The sequence below is a fragment of the Salmo salar genome, chromosome 05 (assembly GCF_965601325.2).
Source record: "Salmo salar chromosome 05, fSalSal1, whole genome shotgun sequence".
In the NCBI taxonomy this organism is placed as follows: Eukaryota; Metazoa; Chordata; class Actinopteri; order Salmoniformes; family Salmonidae; genus Salmo; species Salmo salar.
Window position 1 is genome coordinate 59,748,971 of NC_138295.1, and position 24,985 is coordinate 59,773,955.

General features: G+C 44.3%; 1 protein-coding gene across 1 annotated transcript in view; it reads left to right on the forward strand.

Moving 5' to 3' along the window:
- The window catches only part of LOC106605290 (myotubularin-related protein 11-like), a 36,226-nt gene extending 16,824 nt beyond the window's left edge, over positions 1 to 19,402 (forward strand). The window contains exons 3-17 of the mRNA XM_014200763.3: positions 470 to 606; positions 846 to 915; positions 1,159 to 1,298; positions 7,879 to 7,963; positions 9,326 to 9,473; positions 9,700 to 9,787; positions 10,163 to 10,251; positions 10,595 to 10,719; positions 13,064 to 13,142; positions 13,613 to 13,683; positions 14,719 to 14,891; positions 15,059 to 15,229; positions 15,544 to 15,762; positions 16,313 to 16,636; positions 16,978 to 19,402. Coding sequence (XP_014056238.1) covers positions 470 to 606; positions 846 to 915; positions 1,159 to 1,298; positions 7,879 to 7,963; positions 9,326 to 9,473; positions 9,700 to 9,787; positions 10,163 to 10,251; positions 10,595 to 10,719; positions 13,064 to 13,142; positions 13,613 to 13,683; positions 14,719 to 14,891; positions 15,059 to 15,229; positions 15,544 to 15,762; positions 16,313 to 16,636; positions 16,978 to 17,412 — 2,354 coding nt within the window. The 3' untranslated portion in view covers positions 17,413 to 19,402. The remainder of the gene's footprint in view (positions 1 to 469; positions 607 to 845; positions 916 to 1,158; positions 1,299 to 7,878; positions 7,964 to 9,325; positions 9,474 to 9,699; positions 9,788 to 10,162; positions 10,252 to 10,594; positions 10,720 to 13,063; positions 13,143 to 13,612; positions 13,684 to 14,718; positions 14,892 to 15,058; positions 15,230 to 15,543; positions 15,763 to 16,312; positions 16,637 to 16,977) is intronic.
- The last annotated feature ends 5,583 nt before the right edge of the window (positions 19,403 to 24,985 follow it).

Sequence of the window (24,985 nt, forward strand, 5' to 3'; positions counted from 1 at the left end):
GCTCAGTCTTGACAATGAAACACTCATGATGTTCTAAAATTGTGTACTTTTTTTCAATTTATTTTTTTCAATCAGGCACATTTGAAACACTCTGTGGACAATAAAGTTGTTGTATTATGTTCAGTAAGCTCCAGCATAAACCCCCTGTCTGTGTTCCCCAGGAGAGTGTGTGCTCCAGCATAAACCCCCTGTCTGTGTTCCTCAGGAGAGTGTGTGCTCCAGCATAAACCCCCTGTCTGTGTTCCCCAGGAGAGTGTGTGCTCCAGCATAAACCCCCTGTCTGTGTTCCCCAGGAGAGTGTGTGCTCCAGCAAAAAGCCCCTGTCTGTGTTCCTCAGGAGAGTGTGTGCTCCAGCATAAACCCCCTGTCTGTGTTCCTCAGGAGAGTGTGTGCTCCAGCATAAACCCCCTGTCTGTGTTCCCCAGGAGAGTGTGTGCTCCAGCATAAACCCCCTGTCTGTGTTCCTCAGGAGAGTGTGTGCTCCAGAGGGCTGTGTTGGTGAGGAAGAAACTAACTGCCAAGGAGGGGGGCGGATGGCTGTCTGGCACTCTCTTCTGTACCCACTTCAGAGTGGCCTTTGTGCCCCAGGACAGCCCCAAACCTGACGTGAGTACTGGACTAGCTCTGAGTATGGACTGTTGAAGGACAGCTCACCTGCTATCATAGTAGGAAAGTAGTAATGATGCCGTATTATTGCTAGAAGAAGGCTTGTGGGCGTTATCATCATCATCACAATCAACAACATCATATAGAACGTTTTCAGACCATCCATTCATTGGTGTAAAAAATCCTGATCAGACAAACTGACCTATATTTGTACCATCCCTCTAACACTCCGTATGTAGGACAATGCAGACCCTGTGCTCCTGGGGGACCATGACGTGGCCCTGGCCTCCATTGAGAAGGTTGTAGCTGGTAAGGCTTCTACAACTACTAGGCTGTAGTGGTCCCAAAGTCCTTTGTTCTATGAGAGCCAAGAGATGTACTTGTAAAACAAATCTGATGAATGATATAAATAATAAACAGCGGTAATATCCTAAACCCGATTCAAGACTCGGCTTAACACAGGATGCTGTAGCTATGAACCATCAGTGGTGTACTGTGTTCTGTGTACCTGGGTTTTGACTGTAAGATGGTTGTGTAACCTCTGTGCTGCAGTGGGCCCATCCCGGACCAAGCTGGTGACGGCTAGCTCCTCTCTGAAGTTCACTCCTGAGGAGCTGGTGTTGTACTGCCGGGACCTGCGTGTTCTCTGCTTCCTCTTCGACCGCCTCACCCCCGACACACAGGCTGTGGAGGTAGTGTGTGTGTGTCTGCGCGCGTGTGTCTGTGTGTGAATGTGTCTGTGTGTGTGTGTGTGTGTGTGTGTGTGTGTGTGTGCGTGCGTGCGTGCGTGTATACAGTGCATTCGGAAAGTATTCAGACCCCTTGACTTTTTCCACATTTTGTTACGTTACAGCCTTATTCTATAATTGATCAAATAATTTTTTCCCTCATCAATCTACACACAATACCCCATAATGACAAAGCAAAAACAGGTTTTTAAAATGGAAATATCACATTTACATAAGTATTCAGACCCTTTACTTTGTTGAAGCACCTTTGGCAGCAATTACAGCCTCAGGTGTTCTTGGGTATGACACTACAAGCTTGACACACCTGAATTTGGGGAGTTTCTCCCATTCTTCTCTGCAGATCCTCTCAAGCTCTGTCAGGTTGGATGGAGAGCATCGCTGCACAGCTATTTTTAGGTCTCTCCAGAGATGTTTGATCGTGTTAAAGTCCGGGCTCTGTCTGGGCCACTCAAGGACATTCAGAGACTTGTCCCGAAGCCACTCCTCTGTTGTCTTGGCTGTGTGCTTAGGGTCGTTGTCCTGTTTGAAGGGGAACCTTCGACCCAGTCTGAAGTCCAGAGCGCTCTGCAGTAGGGCTGTGGAGGTCACGAAATTTCATCAGCCGGTGATTGTCAAGCAAATAACTGCCGGTTTCACGGTAATTTACCGTTAATTAACATAAACACATTTAGCAACTCCTGGCTTCCACACACAGCCTACAAGCCACTGATACAGACTGTTGGAACGTCTACATTTTATAAAGTCTAATAAATCCATGTAATATAGCCTACACCTTCACAATAAATCCATGTAATATAGCCTACACCTTCACAATAAATCCATGTAATATAGCCTACACCTTCACAATAAATCCATGTAATATAGCCTACACCTTCACAATAAATCCATGTAATATAGTCTACACCTTCACAATAAATCCATGTAATATAGCCTACACCTTCACAATAAATCCATGTAATATAGCCTACACCTTCACAATAAATCCATGTAATATAGCCTACACCTTCACAATAAATCCATGTAATATAGCCTACACCTTCACAATAAATCCATGTAATATATCCTACACCTTCACAATAAATCCATGTAATATAGCCTACACCTTCACAATAAATCCATGTAATATAGCCTACACCTTCACAATAAATCCATGTATGTCCTTATGTTAAGTCCTGATCTGGCTTTGCTATATGGCTGTGGGCTACACTACTTCGTTTAGCAGACAAGATTTGCTTAGAATTCTGTGCCATTATTTTATAGAGTAAAATTGAACAAAGCTGAATAAAATAGAAAGGATATTTTTTCACATAACGATTTGAGGAACTGCGCACATGTGGCTATTCTGTATTGAGCAGTTAACAAAGAAATAGGTACTCCTGTATGCCTAATTTAGAGTTATTAATTTAACTTTAGTTGTTCTACAAATGTTGGGCTATATGTTTAGATTTTTTATTAATTGTAAGGCTGCCTGACTCGACTCTAATGATGATTTGAAAAAAGTTGCTTGAAAGGCATGTTTTTTAGTTTTTTTTTTACCCCTTTTTCTCCCCAATTTCGTGTTATCCAATTGGTAGTTACAGTCTTGTCTCATCGCTGCAACTCCCGTACGGACTCAGGAGAGGCGAAGGTCGAGAGCCGTGCGTCCTCCAAAACACAACCCAACCAAGCCGCACTGCTTCTTGACACAATGCCCACTTAACCCAGAAGCCAGCTACTCCAATGTGTCGGAGGAAACACCGTAACACCTGGCGACCGTGTCAGCGTGCACTGCGCCCGGAACGCCACAGCAGTCGCTAGTGCGCGATGGGACAAGGACATCCCTGCCGGCCAAACCCTCCCCTAACCTGGACGACGCTGGGCCAATTGTGCGCCGCCCCATGGGTCTCCCAGTCATGGCCGGCTGTGACAGAGCCTGGACTCGAACCCTCAATCTCTAGTGGCACAGCTAGCACTGCGATGCAGTGCCTTGAAACCATTGCACCACTCGGGAGGCCCCTCTGCTTTGTTTTTGAGCAGGTTGTACACACTTCATCAGTCTCTCATTTAATTTGACAAACACTTGATAATGCTTAGAATTTCCCGGCAGCATCCCCTTTGTGTGGCCGTAATGCCCCCTAACAAAATCCATGCCTTTTGCAGCCAGTGGCCATTGTGCGCTTGGGCTAAATAAACTCAGCAAAAAAAGAAACATCCCTTTTTCAGGACCCTATCCTTCAAAGATAATTTGTAAAAATCCAAATAACTTCTCAGATCTTCATTGTAAAGGGTTTAAACACTATTTCCCATGCCTGACTAACTGGTGTCTGTATGTAGCCTCGCAACTTTTATAGCCTCGCTACTGTTTTTCACTGTCTTTTTACTGTTGCTTTTATTTCTTTACTTACCTATTGTTCACCTAATACCTTTTTTGCACTATTGATTAGAGCCTGTAAGTAAGCATTTTACTGTTGCTTTTACCTGTTGTATTCAGCGCACGTGACAAATAAACTTTGATTCGACTTGTTCAATGCACCATAAACAATTAATGAACATGCACCTGTGGAACGGTCGTTAAGACACTAACAGCTTACAGACGGTAGGCAATTAAGGTCACAGTTATGATAATGTAGGACACTAAAGAGGCCTTTCTACTGACTCTGAAAAACACTGAAAGAAAGATGCCCAGGGTCCCTGCTCATCTGCGTGAATGTGCCTTAGGCATGCTGCAAGGAGGCATGAGGACTGCAGATGTGGCCAGGGCAATAAATTGCAATTTCCGTACTGTGAGACGCGTAAGACAGCGCTACAGGGAGACAGGACGGACAGCTGATCATCCTCGCAGTGGCAGACCACGTGTAACAACACCTGCACAGGATTGGTACATCCGAACATCACACCTGCGGGACAGGTACAGGATGGCAACAACAACTACCCGAGTTACACCAGGAACGCACAATCCCTCCATCAGTGCTCAGACTGTCCGCAATAGGCTGCGAGAGGCTGGACTGAGGGCTTGTAGGCCTGTTGTAGTAAGGCAGGTCCTCACCAGACATCACCGGCAACAACGTTGCCTATGGGCACAAACCCACCGTTGCTGGACAAGACAGGACTGGCAAAAAGTGCTTTTCACTGATGAGTCACGGTTTTGTCTCACCAGGGGTGATGGTCGGATTCACGTTTATCGTTGAAGGAATGAGCGTTACACCGAGGTCTGTACTCTGGAGCGGGATCGATTTGGAGCTGGAGGGTCCGTCATGGTCTGGGGCGGTGTGTCACAGCATCATTGGACTGAGCTTGTTGTCATTGCAGGCAATCTCAACGCTGTGCGTTACAGGGAAGACATCCTCCTCCCTCATGTGGTACCCTTCCTGCAGGTTCATCCTGACATGACCCTCCAGCATGACAATGCCACCAGCTATACTGCTCGTTCTGTGCATGATTTCTTGCAAGACAGGAATGTCAGTGTTCTGCCATGGCCAGCGAAGACCCCGGATCTCAATCCCATTGAGCACATCTGGGACCTGTTGGATCAGAGGGTGAGGGCTAGGGCCATTCCCCCCCAGAAATTTCTGGGAACTTGCAGGTGCCTTGGTGGAAGAGTGGGGTAACATCTCACAGCAAGAACTGGCAAATCTGGTGCAGTCCATGAGGAGGAGATGCACTGCAGTACTTAATGCAGCTGGTGGCCACACCAGATACTGACTGTTACTTTTGATTTTGACCCCCACTTTGTTCAGGGACACATTATTCAATTTCTGTTAGAACTTGTTCAGTTTTTGTCTCAGATGTTGAATCTTGTTATATTCATACAAATATTTACACATGTTAAATTTGCTGAAAATAAACGCAGTTGACACTGAGAGGACGTTTCTTTTTTTGCTGAGATTATAATAATTTGAATTCCCTTCTCCCTGAGTGCTGCGTGCTTCATAGCACCTCTCACTCACATGGCTCTCCATCACATCAGGTCTTCCTCACAGGCTACAAGTGAAGACAGACACATCGGGTACGCAACTGTGGGCGTCCTTATCCAATTCCGAGTTGCATATTGAAGATATTGGAAGAACTGTCCACATTTACGTTTCGTCAGCCAACAAGATGAGTATGCCAAACGAATAGCAAAAGCACTAGCCTATGTCAATCTACTATCCCCCATAGTACAAAAGTTGAGTTATTCTGTGCGAGAAATAAATATTACAAACATAGTCTTGGACAGTTGTGGGATGCGATAGATCCCAAATTAATACAACCAGTTGCATCAAAAATACTTTTTTACGCAATGAGGTTGATGCAAAAGATCAAAACGTTTAGCTTAAAATGTTGATAAACTATTAGGCTATTTATTCACATTATAAGTATGTAATGCTTTTATTATAAAGGTGCATTTTTATGGTGAAAATTATCTTCCCCAAACTTGAAACTCACGCACTGCTTATACCTGCCAGTTAGGCTCTATGCCCCTTGTAAAGTGGATTAATCTGCTTAATTTTAAGAAGTTATTTGGCACAAACCTTATCAAAACATATAGGCCTATGAGCTAGGCTACATGAGGTGTGTGACTATGATTTCAAAAAAAGGCTTTGTTTCTTGTCTTAAGCTGGGCGTCATTCACAAGTGATAATATATAATTCACAAGTGATAGGCTAATATTGTCACCCATCAGACTATCTTGATTTTAGTCTTAGAATGGACCATTATCATGCACCTGTCTCGAAACAGTGGCAGGGGAAAAAAATAAATGTAATCTATGCACTTAAGTAGTGAAGGGAGCAGATTTTTCTGTAGTTCATTTTCATGCCAGTTAGGCAGGCTATACTCCTGTTGTAAAGAGAAACAATGTGCTTAATATTAGGAAAGTTGAGAAATAAATATAGTTGGCCTAGCCTATAGAAAGCTGATGGGATCCTCCTCTTTATAATAGAGGCCATCAACCTGTTTTCTCACGCAATTGCATAAACATAAGCTCATAGGCTCTCAAGAAGTGTTTGATTATATTTTCGATTACATTTGCATTGATGTCAGCGTGATTAGAGGGACAATAGAGTAGCAGGCAGTTAGCATGTTTGGGAGCATCAGAGCTTGGAGAAACCCAATTACCGTGACTAAAGGGTCACGTGGAATTTGACTGACTGCCTTCATGACTCGTGACTGCCAGTGTTGCAGTAATACAGTCACCGTAACAGCCCTACTGTGGAGTAGGTTTTCATCAAGGATCTCTCTATACTTTGCTCCGTTCACTTTTCCCTCGATCCTGACAAGTCTCCCAGTCCCTGCCGCTGAAAAACATCTCCACAGCATGATGCTGCCACCACCATGCTTCACCGTAGGGATGGTGTCAGGTTTCCTCCAGACGTGACGCTTGGCATTTAGACCAAAGAGTTCAATCTTAGTTTAATCAAAACAGAGAATCTTCTTTCTCATGGACTGAGAGTCCTTTCGGTGCCTTTTGGCCAACTCCAAGGGGCTGTCATGTGCCTTTTACTGAGAAGTGGCTTCCGTCTGGCCACTCTACCATAAAGGCCTGATTGGTTGAGTGCTGCAGAGATAGTTGTCCTTCTGGAAGGTTCTCCCATTTCCACAGAGGAACTCTGGAGCTCTGTCAGAGTGACCATCGGCTTCTTGGTCACCTCCCTGACCAAGGCCCTTCTCCCCCGATTGCTCAGTTTGGCTGGGCAGCCAGGTCTAGGAAGAGTCTTGGTGCTTCCTAACTTTTTCCATTTAAGAATGATGGAAGCCACTGTGTTCTTGGGGACCTTCAATGCTGCAGAAATGTTTTGTTACTTTTCGCCAGATCTGTGCCTCGACACAATCCTGTCTCAGAGCTCTTCGTACAATTCCTTCGACCTCATGGCTTGGTTTTTGCTCTGACATGCACTGTAAACTGTGGGACCTTATATAGACAGGTGTGTGCCTTTCCAAATCATGTCCAGTCAATAGAATTTACCACAGGTGGACTCCAATCAAGTTGTAGAAACATCTCAAGAATGATCAATAGAAACAGGATGCACCTGAGCTCAATTTCGAGTCTCATAGCAAAGGGTCTGAATACTTATGTAAATACGGTATTTAATTTTTTTTATATATATAAATTTGCCTTTGTCATTATGAAGTAGTGTGTGTACTGTAGATTGATGAGGAAAAACATTTTAATCCATTTTAGAATAAGGCTGTAACGTAACAAAATGTGGAAAAAGTCAAGGGGTCTGAATACTTTCCAAATGCACTGTACTCTATGTCAGCATGTGTGTGTATATTTTAGTATACTGAGTCCTTGTGATTAAATACATAATGACCTTTAAAGCACATTTAGCACCTATATAATAATTACCATGTAGCATGCTCAGCGTCTCCTTATTTGAAGGTTGACTTCAGAGGGTTGTGATTTGAGTCAAATGGCTATTATGCAGCATGTACCCTGTGATTAGAGAACCTGATGTGTCTGCTAGGTCATTGTGATCAGGCATACAGGGCCTCCCTCTATGTTGAAAGCTGATGCACTTTGTCATGCTGATCAGCAGACTGAGTCTTGTTGTTTCTTCCTCAGATAACGTACACCATTGCCAAGACCTACCAGCCTCTGAAGCCAGGGACTGTCCTCTCCTTCCAGAACGCAGCCCTGGGGAGTGTTGGTGAGTCACACACGCACTGGAATACTTTATTAAAAAAGTCACATTGAAGAGAGTACATTCTGAGTACAAATAACTAAAGTATTTTAGAAGTCGTACAGATACTTGGAATAATTTCTTCATGAGTCATTCATACACCCGCAAACATACAAATACACACACACACACACACACACATCTATTTTTGTCCGAAGGGTTATGGGGCTGGAAATAATTGCTATTACAGGCAGGCCCTTGATAAGATCTCAAGCTTACAGGTATTATCTCTGGCTCTCAAAGATCTCCCCCCCAAAAAAGAAAGAACATACTGTTTTTAGTACAGTGCACTGAAGCTCTTCACATATTGAAAGCATTAGAGGGGTTTGTTAGACATACAAGAAAGAAACTGTATTACTGTATTTTTTTTGTATTACATGTTGAAAAGGTTGGACCTTTTATGTCATCAAATATTTCAAAAGATATATATATATATATATATATATATATATATATATATATATATATATATATAACTGAAAGTTACAAGTGCAGACACAAAATATAAAAGAAGTCACTTGGTTTTCACCATTACAGTGAATATCTGACTGGACAGAACATACTGTATACAGAAACATGAGCCACTACTATACACCATGCTAATATGTAATGCTATTCAATGCTACGCTACGCTACACTGGCCATGATACATCCAGCTAGCTCTCGGGCAGCTCTAATGTTAAGCTATCTGAAACATCACCCTGCTGAACCCTGTCAAAGGTTCAAGTGTGGTCAGGATGTGTTCAGTTCAGGTCTATACACCAAACAACTGCAAAACCCTGACCTACAACCACAATTAGTCTTGAGTTTTCAAACTTTCACTCTAGCTGAATAGAGTAGCATTAAAGATACACTATGCAGAAATCACTCCGCCATTTCCTGGTTGCTAAAATTCTAATAGTTCCCCTAATTTCAGTTTGTGACAAAACAAGCAAGTATAGTGTAGAGAATCATTGTTCCATCTAAACCGCTGTGAAATATATTTTCAATATCCAAAAATATAGTATTTTCAGCTGTTTGAAGCTGGTGTACAAAACCGAAAGTAAAAGACGCAAAAACTAAACTTAAGAACGGGAACCATAGAAATAGCACGCATAGAACAGATCTAACGTTTCTTAGACTTGCTTTTAATGAGAATGGCATATCTATAACACACATTTCTATGTGAATTTGGTCGTGTTGCCCAAAAAGTTACATAATGCAGCTTTAAACGTGATATAAAAATGTATTAATAGTGATAGACATCAAATCAGCATAACCAATGTTTCAGTGTGGCTTTTCTCAAGGAAGCTAAATCTCTCCACCACCCCCTCTCTCTTCCCCCCCCAGAGATGAAGCAGTTTCTAAGTAACCGTAGGCGTGACGCCCAGATGAACTGGTTTGATAGTTTGTCGGACTGGGAGCAGGAACTAGAGAGGACCGGGACTTGCGGCTGGAGGGTCAGCTCTGTCAATGACCGCTTTGAGATGTCCACAAGGTAGCCTATACACCCACCATCTGATGCTTCCTGGTGGTTAACCTGTTTGGAACTTTATTAGTGAAAAATATAAAATACATGATATAGTTGCCCACTCTGGTCCTGTTAGTGTTGGGCTGGAACAGAAGCCTGTGCACACTGTGCTCCTGGTGTATAGTCAGTGTCCTAGCCCAAATGCCCGTTAAACTTGCAATGGTTAATGCCATTTTCTCCTATTTCATGTCAGTCTGCCCAAGTTCAACGTGGTCCCTCAGAAAGTTCTAGACACTGAGCTGAAGAAGACCTTTGCCCATTTCAACGAGGGACGCATTCCTGTAAGTAGAACTCTACCACTCATCAATATCAGTCATTCCTGTAAGTAGAACTTTACCACTCATCAATATCAGTCATTCCTGTAAGTAGAACTCTAGCACTCATCAATATCAGTCATTCCTGTAAGTACAACTTTACCACTCATCAATATCAGTCATTCCTGTAAGTACAACTTTACCACTCATCAATATCAGTCATTCCTGTAAGTACAACTTTACCTCTCATCATATGACCCCACAATATCAGTCATGTAAGAAAACTCAGTTAAAATCTCATGCCCTGGTCACTAAGAACTCATACAGGGATTTCAGAACATATCCAAAAACCATTACTATTGAGACCACGTTGTGTCTAAATCTGTGACTGTTATCCTCCAGCGCTGGTGTTGGCGACATCCTCGTGGCAGTGACCTGCTTCGGATGGCCAGCTTCCAGAACAACATCTACCATGAGAAGGATGACATCAGGTGTGTGTGCGTGTTTGTGTGTGTGTGTGTGTGTGTGTGTGTGAGAGAGAGAGAGGCGGAGGAAGATAGAGAGAGATTAACATAGTAATACTGTTGTTTGTTTTTATGCCAAAGGCTATTGCTTCACACAAGAATTTGTAAGTCAAAACTAACCTGTAATCGTGTACATGTTACCATTCCTGAGATGGGACAGGTTAGCAGGCTATCGTTGAATGCTATTCCTTGTGCATGTCTGAGATGTCTGAGGGCTATGGTTACAAAGTGATGGAATGTGACATGTCTAATCACAGAGAATAATGCTAAGGGGTCCCTGTCTGTTTGTCCTGTGGGGGTGTTACTGTAGGAACCTGGAGTTGATCCTGTTTGGGGGCCAGTCTCTATGTGTGGTGGTGGAGCTGGGAGACGAGATGCCTTCACCTACAGACATACAGCTGGCACACACCCGCCTACGGGCTCTGTGTCTGGGAGGTCGGTACAGACCTTTTGCACCTTTTGGAAAGACAAGTGTATTAGTCTGTGTTTTAATGTATCTCACAAAGACCCACACTGGATAAAATGTTGGTCAAAATGTTGCTACAGTGCATTTAAACATAGGAGTGTATTCTGTTTTTGTTTCACGTGATAGCCTGATAGACATTTGATTGGAGTTGCCAGTTTCATTGGCAAGCTCTCCCCTTGCCTCCCCCGTGCCGTCTTTTTTATTTGTTGACAAATTCATTCGCTTTAGCACAGGTTTTACACCGCATCTATGGAGGGGCACTCTAGCCCTGAGGGACAGTGGGCATGCAGATTTTATAGAGGACATAAAGTGGTGTTAATCTATTTCCATGTGTTTCCCATTACAATGCTACTGAGACAGAGATGGTAGGTTAGTAGAGATCACATTCAGATAACAAGACCCCAGACACCAATTTACCTCCTGAAATTACGGATTTGGATTCAATTGGATCCTCAATAAATCAATGTATACCCCCTCATATAAGCGTACACCAGTGGTGTTAAAATACTTTAAAGTACTACTTAAGTAGTTTTTTGTGGTATCTGTACTTTACTTTACTGTTTATATTTTTGCCAACTTTTACGTTTACTCCACTACATTCCTAAAGAAAATGATGTACTTTTTACTCCTTACATTTTCCCTGACACCCAAAAGTACTCGTTACATTTTGAACGCTTAGCAGGACAGGAAAATTGTCTAATTCACACACTTATCAAGAGAACATCCCTGGTCATCCCTACTGCCTCTTATCTGGCAGTCTCACTAAACACAAATGCTTAATTTGTAAATTATGTTTGAGTGTTGAACTGTGCCCCTGGCTATCCATAAATTAAAAAAACAAGAAAATCGTGTTGTCTAGTTTGCTTAATATAAGAAATGTTTAATGATTTATACTTTTACTTTTGATACTTAAGTACATTTCAAACCAAATACTTTTAGACTTTTACTCAAGTAGTATTTTACTGGGAGATTTTCACTTTTACTTGAGTCAAAGTTATCTTTACTTTTACGCAAGTATGAAAGTTGGGTACTTTTTCCACCACTGGCGTACACTACTCATTTAAAAAATAAAATAAAATGTATTTTTATTTCACCTTTATTTAACCAGGTAGGCCAGATGAGAACAAGTTTTCATTTACAACTGCGACCTGGCCAAGATAAAGCAAAGCAGTGCGACAAAAACGACAACACAGTGTTACACATAAACAAACGTACAGTCAATAACACAATTGAAAAATCTATGTACAGTGTGTGCAAATGTAGAATATTAGGGAGGTAAGGCAATAAATAGGCCATAGAGGTGAAATAATTCGAATTTAGCATTAACACTGGAGTGATAGATGTGCAGATGATGATGTGCAAGTAGAGATACTGGGGTGCAAAAGAGCAAAAAGTTAAATAACAATATGGGGATGAGGTAGTTGGGTGTGCTATTTACAGATTGGCTATGTACAGGTACAGTGATCGGTAAGCTGCTCTGACAGCTGATGCTTAAAGTTAGAGAGTCTCCAGCTTCAGTGCTTTTTGCAATTCGTTCCTGTCATTGGCAGCAGAGAACTGGCAGGAGAGGCGGCCAAAAGAGGTGTTGGCTTTGGGGATGACCAGTGAAATATACCTGCTGGAGTGCGTCCTACGGGTGGGTGTTGCTATGGTGACCAGTGAGCTGAGATAAGGCGGGGCTTTACCTAGCAAAGACTTATAGATGACCTGGATCCAGTGGGTTTGGCAACGAATATGTAGCGATATGCAAATGTTACGATATGTGAGCACCATGTGATGGTGGCATGTTTTTCCTGACGCTTCGTCCTGTAATGCTGTGAGAAGTCAAAAAAGCTATGAGAGACCCTTATCTAGACTAGGAGACAACTAGTTTCCTAGACAACACCCTCTCTGTTGTGCTGATGTGGAGTTCACATTGTCAAGGCAGGGCACACCAAAGGTCACTGACTCCCATGGCTCACACATTGCCAACACAATGCTCACATTGTTTGGTTTATTGTGGGATACCTTTACACAAGTCTGAGGGATTTGGATAGACAACAACCACAGAAATCTATGGGCCTCACTCATCATGTCATGTTTGAGCTACCTTAACAATTGTGAAATATTTTTTTAAGACTTAAACAATATGTCTTCAGAAGATATTTATTTACAACCAAACTCATTTGATATGTAGAGCTATGGATCTTATTTAAAGATTTCAGGTGCAATAGTATATCTTAAAACTTAAAATCCCCACTCTAATTTATGTACAATAAGGCTCCTTCGACAAAACACGAACAAGGTTTCTTTGTCTTCTGTGTTGGTCCACAGACATCTCCACATCTGTGTCTGTGCCAGATGACAAATGGCTGTCTACGCTGGAGAGCACCCATTGGCTGGACTACACCAGGTGAGAGGTCCTGATTGGCTTCTCATCAAAGCAATAAACCATCTGTAATAAATGTGCTGGGCCTACATTGATGTGGTCGATTTTTTTTATGTCTACCTAGTAATGATAGTGAATAGCCTGTAACGCAATGTTGATGTAGGATGAATGTACCATTATAGCACATTAGCCTAGCCCTGGTTGAATATGTGGCTTTATTGTGTTACATTAGCTGTAAGCAGAATTGGAATGCTCTAACATACTGTTACAGAACATACCTTTAGCATGAGGCTATAATAGGCCTACACACATGGATGTTGAATGTAGCTCTGTGGGAGCTTTTTATATCTACACAGTAGACCAAGACCTAGTGCATAGCTCTTTTACAGGCTTACACACGTGGATGTTGAAGCGTCTATGTGCTGAAACCAGCTATAACTGTGAAAGTAGCATAGTATTAGCCTGATTAGCATGCTGCTCTGCTCCCACCCCAGGTGCTGTCTGAGGAAAGCTGCTGAGGTGGCCTGCCTGCTCCGCGGAGGTCACCTGACCGTGGTGCTTCAAGGTGAGTCACGTGACGAGGGCCAAGCAGTACCGAATATTCAATCCGTTTATTTATTATTCACGCTGCGTCCCTCATTAAAGCGGCATTAGGGCTTACCCTGAAGGAGACTCGTACTTTAGAAGCACTACTCTACCAGGACACTAATACAGCAGGTGGTAAGTCTATTGTGTCTGGTGAGATTGTGTTATGGTAGTGTACCATACTGTCATGCTGACTGGCTCACTTAGTTGTGGAAGTTTACTGTAGTGTGTTGGAAGTTCAAGGTGGGTGCCAGTCTGTCTGTTTTAGCCAGCTTGTGGTTGTCTTGCCACATAAGGCAAGGACGCAGCGAACTAGCGATGTTGAACATAAATAGTCTGGCACCCAGGCTGGCGACCACAGCCTTGGAGAGATAAGTGTAATATTACAGTCTATTATGAGAGAGAACAGTCTTATGGCAAGCTACAGACGTTCTTGACTAAATACAACTATGTTCATACATTATTATTACATGACTTCATGTACTGACACATATAATTGGGCTGTGAGCGTCAGTCCTAGTCTGTTGATACCTAAGGCAGCTACCACAGACTGAAAAGTCAACAGAACTCTGTGTCAAATGAACAACGGCTGCTACTGCTCTGTGATTTTCCCTTCCCCCGTATGAGTTGTGTTGTCTGGCCAGCCTCAAGTGGGCTTTTTGGAGAAGAGGGTTGTATATCACCCCCCTAAAACCACAGAGCTGACAGTGTCCTGAACACAAGTAAATGACTGGAGAAATGACCCAATGGCATTTTCAGACAGGCCCAGCCAACAATCCCCCTTGCCTGTGGTTAGAAAAAACCTGGCAACCAGATGTGTGGATTTGGGAGAAGTTCTATTCTAGTCCACGGGGGGGGGGGGGCTGATGTGAGACTGTGGCATTTGGATTGTCATGTTGTGTTGTTTTTTATACACTTATCTTATCCTCTGATATCTGAGCCCTGAAAATGTGTTCTGTTACTGTATTCAGTTACAAATGATTATTGATGGTCTATTTCCTCCTGTTGTGTGCAGAGGCGGAAGACCGGGACATGACCTGTGTGGTGTCCAGTCTGGTCCAGGTGATGTGTGACCCCCACTGCAGGACCAGAGCGGGCTTCCAGGGTCTGGTGCAGAAGGAGTGGGTGATGGCCGGACACCGCTTCCTCAGCCGCATCAACTACCACAGGGACAGCGACAAGGAAGAGGTGAGAGGATAAGCTGTCACCTATCAGTCAACTCACCTATCAGTGGTCATAGAGGAAAAAAGGCAAGGAGAGGAAACTATTTGCATTAGGACACAGCGTTTAATGCCAGTCATTTGTCTGTGGTGATCTTTCTTCCCTTTCTTAACCCTGTGTTTTGTCCCCACTAGGCACCAGTGTTCCTGCTCTTTCTGGACTGTGTGTGGCAGCTGTGGGTCCAATACCCGTCCCGCTTCCAGCTGACAGGGGACTTCCTGCTGGCCCTCCATGACAGCTTCCACCTGCCCCTCTTCAGCAGTTTTCTGGCCAACTGCCACAGGGAGAGGTGCAAACGTTCACAGGTAGGCCACTGTTCAGCAACACCCCCGCTAATGCTGAAGCTGTAGTACTAGATAAGATACACTGTAGGTATGCTACTGTAGGCTAACATGGAAAAAGTTGGAAATACCTGTATCAAGGTTTGAAAGTCGTAAATTCTGTAAACCATCTTAGATTAAAGCGGTTGATTTGCGAGGCGAGTCCACGTCATTTTCAATCCCACACATGCATCAGGTCAGATCGTCTTCAACGATAACTCTTGAATGAGCTCAGATTGAATCAGACGAATCACTGTTCTCTCACCTTTTCTTCCTCCATCCCTTCTTGTCTCTCCCAGAACCTATCCCAGAGTTACACTCCAGTGAACGGCTGGAGAGACGTGGTACCCAGGGGCTCCTTCCCAGACTCCTCAGACCCCCCTCTGCCCCCTGTGTGGGACTGGGCTCTGCAGTACAGCAGCCAGAGACGGGAACGTTTCACCCAGCCAGTGTCTCTGCCCGCCCTGCCACAGCCCCTATTCAACGGCAACCTCAACACCAACCCTGAGGCACACAGGGTAGGGGAGAGAGGATGTTGTTATGGGGTATACAGCCAGGCGCTAGGAGTGTGAAAAACACAATATAAATGCAAATCATGCATTTGATCATTCATGTTAGAGTGCTTAGTAACTCAATTGCTATTTTAATGAGCTCTTGTCTTACAAAAGCCACCCCGCTCACACACACACATAAATATTAACAGCCATGATGAGGAAAGAGCACAGGCCCACTGCACCTCCGTGTGGTAGGTCTCAGTATTGCAACAGGCTTAATTATATATTTTCTTTTAATTGAACCTTTATTTAACTAGGCAAGTCAGTTAAGAACAAATTCTTATTTACAGTGACGGCCTAAGAACAGTGGGTTAACTGCCTTGTTCAGGGGCAGTAGGACAGATTTTTACCTTGTCAGCTCAGGGGTTTGATCCAGCCAGCTTTCGGTTACTGGCCCAACGCTCTAACCACTAGACTACCTGCCGCCCTTAAGATACATAAGGGATATTTAAACGTATTAATCTCCATCTATCTCTTCCTCCCTATTTCTCTCTTCTCTCCCTCCCTCTCTCAGCTGAGTGACAGCGCACCAGGCTCTGTGTTCCTGCTCTCCAGGGGCTCCTTCTCCTGCTCTGCTAACCTCCTGCCCTGGCGCAGCGGAGGGGGCTCAGGCGTCTACCGGAAGAGCCACCGGAGAGGGGGGTCCTCCTCAGAGAACCTGCCGGGCCTGGAGAGGCTTCTGAAGGCCTGGGCCCTCACAGAGCTCCCCCAGGGCCACACCACCATAGCCGGTCTCCAGGGGCCCCTGGACCCCTATGAGCCTCTGCTGCCCTTGCTCCTGGGGCCCTGCTTAGGTGTGTGGAGGGACTGCTACCTCCGCGGGGCTCTTCATGCTCAGGTACATAAGGAAGGAGGATCATTCTCACTACTAGAGCCTAAAACAATGTTGCCATGGGGATGTTTATAATAGCCTACTCTACTGGTTTGTGGGTGGGAGATCAAAATTAACTTTGAACTCGGATTCTGAAAAAGGATTTCAGCTAGAGGTATTGCATAAAAAATGTAGTAAGAAATTGAAATTAATATTTTTATTCAACTGAATATTTGATGCAACGTTGTACTGGACAAGCTTCTAATTTTTGCTGGTCACATCAGAAACTACAATTAGTTCCTCATGGATGGCTGCAGTCATGATGGTATTATAAACTAACAGAAACCCTGGCTATGTTGTGCCTTCAGGCTTTCTCCCACCCCATCTCCTCATCCACCCAGCACCCAGTGGAACGGCTAGCCTGGGAGGTCCAGCAGCTTAGAGACAAGCTGGCGTTGGCCTCCAGCACCACTAACACAGTCCCAGCCAAGACACAGGAGCCCCGTCGGACAGACTCCAACCTCAACCAGAACACCAACAATAGCACCTTCCTCTTCCCAGCCTGCAGAACCCCTGGGCCGGTTGTCTCTAGAACCATGCCCCCTATCTTGAACCTCCAACCCAGGGTTCCTCCAGCTTCCTCTTCCCCTCTTTCTAGACCTGGCCAGAGAGACAGCAGCAAGCACACATTCCTATTTGGCCACCCATCCTCTTCAGAGGCCCGTCCAGACCAGCGTTACTTCCCCGCGCCCAATAATAATGCCAAGCTGCCCAAGAGCAACGGTCCTTCACTGGGTTCCTGAGCTCTGGGTGTCCGCTCTCAGTCAGCACAAATGGTACAAACTGTTCCCCCTGGCTCAGAACTCTAGAACCTATACACACCCTCCAAGACTCTATTTCCTTCCCCGACACCTGATCTCTGGGTGGAACCAGATGGGATTTTCCTGTCAAGGCCTGTTTGAGGGGCTTTGAGGCCATAACAAGATGAAGAGAGTCATGTACTGAGCAGGGAGGAGAGACTAAACTGCAGTAATAATGCATTGAGCAGTGCAAAGCACAAATAGTATTTGGAATGTTTCTGAAAGATTGTTTAACTTGTAACAAATTGTCTTGTTTTCCTGAATATGACACCCGAAGTGATGGTCTGATCAGCATCCTCTAAGAACGTATTGATGTTTCTAAAAGCAGCAAGCTAATACCTAAAAAGAGTAAGGGCTGATGGTGACTGATCAAATAATGAGTCGTTGGCTGAAATATGGAATCAAATACTTCTATTGATCAGACTTCAGCTGTTTTTAGAATCATGATTTCAACTGAGTGACAACCTTCATTCTTGACCAGACAGCTATAATAGGACTGTTGTCCTGACTCTTCGCTCCTTTTGAGTGACAATAACCCACAATTCCAAAACCAACTCAGCCTTGAGAGGAAAAATACAGAGAGCTGTTCACCAAGTAAACACTAGGGACAGACATTGGCGTCACAAAAAACATGCAGTAAATTTGATCTGGAATTTAGGGCACTGGAGCTATTTTGGTACTGTTCCCATATCTTTATACTTGCATGCATGCTAGTAGTGAACTCTGTATCATAACCCTGTTTTTCAGAATATGGCCATGGTCAGTTAATATTGCTGTAAGTGTGCATGATTGAGGTAAAAGTGCTGTTATTTCTATGGTCTGTGCATCTCTATTGAGATTTCTAAGTATTATTGACCAACTTTGGTTGCGTATGAATTTCAGAATATTTAACGATACATTTTTAAGTGGTCGGGACCAAGATGAGTATTACTCTTCCCCCCCTTTATGGTGTCATTGTTCTGATTGTTCATATTTATTATTTACTTTTATTCGGTTCTTCTAGATGTAGTTTTTTTAAGGTAAGCTACTTTTTTTTTTTTTAAATTCAATAGTGTCTTTTTTCATTACTTGTCCTGACTGCTAGTTTCGTATGCAGCTAGCATTCAGGTCAAGGACTTCTAAATGCGTCATTTCATTCAAAGCCCAGTGAGCTATTGGGACTGAGCTACTCAGTCCAGCCAGATTGTTGTTTGCATGATGTGGATATTAAGCAGCAAATACACTGGCATGATTTCCATATACTGTAACACTCTTCAGACTACAAGGATGTACTGTATGTTTATACAAAACGAGCATTTCCATGCTGAGAAGTACTTGTATTGTGTGACATAGTATGAAAGGGTTTCTGGCTGGCATACAATGGATTTCTCACTGAAATGTCTCATTATGTTTATTATGAAATATAAAGGCTGAAGGTGGTAATGTATATGACTTACATTGGTGTACATCACTCTTGTATTACCTACAGTCATTCCTATGCCTCAGTACGAGAGCATTTAGAATTATTCAATGGCTGTAAATATTCATTGTTGAATATCACAGCACACTGTTTGATATCAGTTACTGAATATCAGGTTGTTTTTGGATTTGATGCCAGTACTTTTGCTCTTGTCTTCCATGGAAAAAACACAGTCATCACATTCCCTAATGGCATTGGCTATACAAAGAGAAAATGAAAGTCCCTTTCTGCATGCAACCCTACTTCCTGTATCTATACACTATTATATATTTAAATGTTTTGGTACGAATGACAAAATGATTTGCCAGATGTACATATTTTTTGTATCAGCATGTTAGGATCCTGATTAATAAACTGTATTATAAGGTCATAAAATCTTTGCTTTCAAGTTTCAAAGTCACGTGCACATGATACAACAGGTGTAAAACACTACAGTTACATTCTTACCTTGAGAGCGCCATCCAAAAATGAAATGAAATTAATATACAGTAGATGATTGAATAAAAAAATACAAGTAAGAATAAAAACCTCGAACTGTGATGAGAGCTAAAGAACACGAGAATGCAAGTATTTACAGTATTTACCTTATTCAGTGTGTAGGGGTACTGGAGTGGTTGTATATACAGGTCTGTCCCAGTACCTTATTCAATGTGTAGGGGTACTGGAGTGGTTGTATATACAGGTCAGTCCCAGTACCTTATTCAGTGTGTAGGGGTACTGGAGTGGTTGTATATACAGGTCAGTCCCAGTACCTTATTCAGTGTGTAGGGCTACTGGAGTGGTTGTATATACAGGTCAGTCCCAGTACCTTATTCAATGTGCAGGGGTACTGGAGTGGTTGTATATACAGGTCTGTCCCAGTACCTTATTCAATGTGCAGGGGTACTGGAGTGGTTGTATATACAGGTCAGTCCCAGTACCTTATTCAGTGTGTAGGGGTACTGGAGTGGTTGTATATACAGGTCAGTCCCAGTACCTTATTCAGTGTGTAGGGGTACTGGAGTGGTTGTATATACAGGTCAGTCCCAGTACCTTATTCAGTGTGTAGGGGTACTGGAGTGGTTGTATATACAGGTCAGTCCCAGTACCTTATTCAGTGTGTAGGGGTACTGGAGTGGTTGAGGTGTGTTTACATGAAAAGTGACTGGTAGGATATACATGTACACAGGAGTAATAGTGACCAGTAGCAGGATAAATACTAATGTTAATACAGACATGTAAACAGGAGTAATAGTGACCAGTAGCAGGATAAATAGATACTAATGGTAATACAGACATGTAAACAGGAGTAATAGTGACCAGTAGCAGGATAAATAGATACTAATGGTAATATATACATGTAAACAGGAGTAATAGTGACCAGTAGCAGGATAAATAGATACTAATGGTAATACAGACATGTAAACAGGAGTAATAGTGACCAGTAGCAGGATAAATACTAATGGTAATACAGACATGTAAACAGGAGTAATAGTGACCAGTAGCAGGATAAATACTAATGGTACTGGAAATCAATAGTCAATGTACAGCAGCGTAATGGAGTAATAAATCAAATCATCATTTTAGTAGCGTAGCTTGTGTCTGAGTGGGTAGAGAACTGTGAATGGGCATAGTCAGTGTGGATAGTCTGTGGGAGAGCAGTTATTTTTTATTTTTATTTTTTCACCAGGTAGGCCAGCTGAGAACAAGTTCTCATTTACAACTGCGACCTGGCCAAGATAAAGCAAAGCAGTGCGACAAAAACAACACACAGTTACACATGGGATAAGGAAACGAACAGTCAATAACACAATAGAAAAATCTGTATCGTGTGTGCAAATGAAGTAAGGAGGTAAGGCAATAAATAGGTCAATAGTGGCAAAGTAATTACAATTTAGCAATTTACACTGGAGTGATATGTGCAGATGAGGATGTGCAAGTAGAAACACTGGTGTGCAAAAGTGCAGAAAAACAAATATGGGGATGAGGTAGGTAGTTGGTTGGATGGGCTATTTACAGATGGGCTGTGTACAGTTGCAACGATCGGTAAGCTGCTCTGACAGCTGACGCTTAAAGTTAGTGAGGGAGATATAGGCCTCCAACTTCAGTGATTTTTGCAATTCGTTTCAGTCATTGGCAGCAGAGAACTGAAAGGAAAGGCGGCCAAAGGAGGTGTTGGCTTTGGGGATGACCAGTTAGCCATTAAGCCTTATGGCCAGGGGATGGAAGCTATTTAGGAGTCTGAGCCTTGAAGCACCTGCACCACATGCCAGATGGAGCATGGAAAACAGTCCATGTCTCAGGTGGCTGTAGTCTTTGGCAATTATTCGGGTCGTTTTCAGATACCGCCTGGCATGTGCGTCTTGGATGGATGGGAGCTCGATGCGCTGGGCCGGCCGCATCACCCTCTGTAGGGCCTTCCGGTCGCAGGCAGTGCAATTGCCATACCAGACGGTGATACAGTCAGAATGCTCTCAATGGGTGCAGCTGTAAAAGTTTGAGGGGCCATGTCAAATCGTTTTAGCCTTCTGAGGGAGAAGAGGCGTTGCTGACCATGTTAAGTCCTTAGTGATGTGGACACAGAGGAAATTGAAGCTCTTGACCCTCTCCACTGCGGCCACGTCGATGTGGATGGGGGTGTGCACGATCAGCTCCTTGGTCTTGCTGACGTTGAGGGAGAGGTTGTTGTCCTCGCACCACCCTGCCAGTTCTCTGACGACCTCCCTGTAGGCTGTCTCATTGCTGTTGGTGATCAGGTCTACCATCTTCGTGTCATCAGCAAACTTGATGATAGAGTTGGTTGTGTGTGGCCACAGTCGTGGGTGAACAGGCAGTACAGGAAGGGGGCTAAGCACACACGTGGGGTCCCCTGTGTTGAGGGTCAGCGTGGCAGAGGTATTTTTGCCTACTCGCACAACCTGGGGTCAGCCCGTCAGGAATTCCAGGATCCAGTTGAAGAGGGAGGTGTTCATTCCCAGGGTCCCGAGCTTGATAACGAGCTTGGAGGGCACTATGGTGTGAACACTGAGCTGTAGTCGATGAACAGCATTCTCACAAGTATTCCTCTTGTCCAGGTTGGAGGGCTGTGTGGAGTGCAATTGAGATTGCCCTTGTCTGTAGATCTGTTTGGGCGGTATGCAAATTGGAGTGGGTCTGGGATGATGGAGATGAGATGTGCCATGACCAGCCTTTCAAAACACTTCATGATTACAGATGTTAGTGCTAGAGGGCAGTAGTCATTGTGGAAGTTAACCTCAGAGTTCTTGGGAACAGGAATGTTGGTGGTCACCTTGAGACATATAGGGATTACAGACTGGTGAGGTTGAACATGACCATGAAGATGCCTGCCAGCTGGTCTGCGCATGCTCTGAGAACGTGCCCTGGAATAATGCCTGGTCCTGTGGCCTTGTGAGTGTTGACCAGATTAAAAACCTTACGTCAGCCCCGGAGAGCATGAGACCCCTGTGTTATTTTTGTCGAAGCGTGCGTAAAATGCATTGAGTTCATCTGGTAGAGAGGCACCATTGGATAGATCATGGCTAGGTCTACCTTTGTAGTCTGTAGCCCCTGCCACATGCGTCGGAGCCGATGTTATAGGATTCCACCTTGTTCCTATATTGTCCTTTTGCCTGTTTGATGACTCTGCAGAGGTCGTAGTGGGACTTCATGTACACATTTGTGTCCTTAGTCGTAGCCTCTGGGTTGGCTGCGATAGCCCTGTGTGCGGTAGCTCTGTCCTTTATTTTAGCGCATACCTCTGTGTTAATCCAGGGCTATTGATTGGGGAAGCAGTCTTGCTTTTGCTGTGTCTGTGTGCGTTTGTGTCGGCCATGTCTACAGGCAGAAGGACACCCCTGCTAGTGAACTGATCCTCTGGCAACCAAATCATAAAATCTAATATTTGTCACATGCGCTGAATACTACAGGTGTAGACAGTACCGTGAAATGATTACTTACAAACCCTTAACCAACAATGCAGATTTGCGCTAAATAAACTAAAGGAAAAATAGTAACACAAAATAACAATAACTAGGATATATACAAGGTGTACCAGTACCAAGTCAATGTGCAGAGGTACGGGTTAGTCAAGGTAATTGAGGTAATATGTACATGCAGGTAGAATAGTAGCAGCAGCGTATGTGAAGAGTGTGAATGTATGTGTGTGTGTGGCGTCAATATGCATGTATGTGTTGGAGTGTCAGTGTAGTGTGTAGTTAGAGTCCAGTGAGTGTACAACGAGCCTGTGCAAGAGTGAGTGCATAGAAAATATAATAAATAAGAATAAAACAAGGGGGTCAATGCAAATAATCTGCGTAGCCTTTTGATTAACTGTTCAGCAGTCATATGGCTTGGGGATAGAATCTGTTAACAAGCTTTTTGGTCCCAGACTTGGCGCTCCGGTACCAGTTGCCGTGCGGTAGTAGAGAGAACAGTCTATGACTTGGGTGGCTGGAGTCTAACAATTTTTAGGGCCTTCCTCTGACACCGCCTGGTATAGAGGTCCTGGATGGCAGGAAGCTCGGCCCCAGTGATGTACTGGGCCGTTCGCACTACCCTTTGTAGCGCCTTGCGGTCGGATGCCAAGCAGTTGCCATACCAAGTGGTGATGCAACCAGTCAGGATGGTCTTGATGGTGCAGCTGTAGAACATTTTGAGGATCTGAGGTCCCATGCCAAATCTTTTCAGTCTCCTGCGGGGGAATAAGTGTTGGTGTGTTTGGACCATGATAGGTTCTTAGTGATGTAGACACCAAGGAACGTGAAGCCATCGACCCGCTCCACTACAGCCCAGTCGATGTGAATGGGGGCGTGCTCTGCTCTCCTTTTCCTGTAGTCTATGATCAGCTCCTTTGTCTTGCTGACATTGAGGGAGAGGTTGTTGTCCTGGTACCACACTGCCAGGTCTCTGACTTCCTCCCAGATAGCTGGTTGTCTTGAAACTCCAGGCTAACCGGCAGGGGATCTCAGAGCAGCAGTGGGCCCCAGAGATGCATCTGTACAGGCCCACCTCTGAGTGGACATGTGCTGGCAGCCATCAACCACTGTTCTGCTGCCTTGGGGGTTAGTCTGGTACGACAAAGGCTAGGGCAGCACACCCTGAGAGAAAAGTAGCATGCTGGAGGCGAGCCGTAGGTGGACGCCGACAGTCTGGGGATCCGGCAGCCTCCTGCAGCTGTGGAAGACACCGGTCAAACTGGGTTTTCCTCCTTGCCACTGGAATTCACCTACCTACAGTGAAGTAGTGCTGTTGGGGATTGCGCACCCTCAGTAGCACTTTAATTAACTTCCTTTGCGCAGGTATCCACTTCTGACCTCGGTGAAGCCATCAACCGGAAACTGGACTAAAGTCTGGTGGCGTTGGGTTGTCTGGTGACGGGGGCAGGAGTGAATGCACCGGGATCCCTTAATCAGACCACTGCACGCCAGCAGCACAGGACTATTATGGTCGCCAACAGTTAGGACTTGAGTGGCAGCTGCTCTTGGCAGACCCCTGTGTGACTGAGCAGACCTATTTAGGAGCCACACTCCTCACCCCAGCTGGGGAGAGGCCTAGAAAAGCTGGTCTAAAAATTGCCCACTCGCTCCATCCTGGATAGGCTACCACACCTATCGGGTGTTCCACTCAGCAGTCTAAAAATGCAAACAAAAGAATTCCCCTTAAACTGGCGACATGGAACATCAAAACTCTTTTGGACACTGATGATAATAGCGATAGACCCTATCGGAGAACAGCTTTGATTGGTGCAGAACTAAGGCACTAGCATTTCGCTACACTCGCATTAACATCTGCTAACCATGTGTATGTGACAAATAAAATTAATTTGATTTGACATCATTGACACCTCGAGACCAGGTTCCTGGATGAAGGTTCCCTGAAAGAGGAGGGAAAAGGCTAGACCTTCTTTTGGAAAGGTTACCCTCCGGGTGGACAACATCAGCACGGTGTGGAACTGGCAATTAAGAACAGCCTTTTACCCAGCCTCACCGAAACACCTGTCGGCATAAGTGAAAGAGTCATGTCTCCCAATATCCCCCTAGCCAAGATGTGTTTTGCTACTCCTCTCAGTGCATAAGCAAC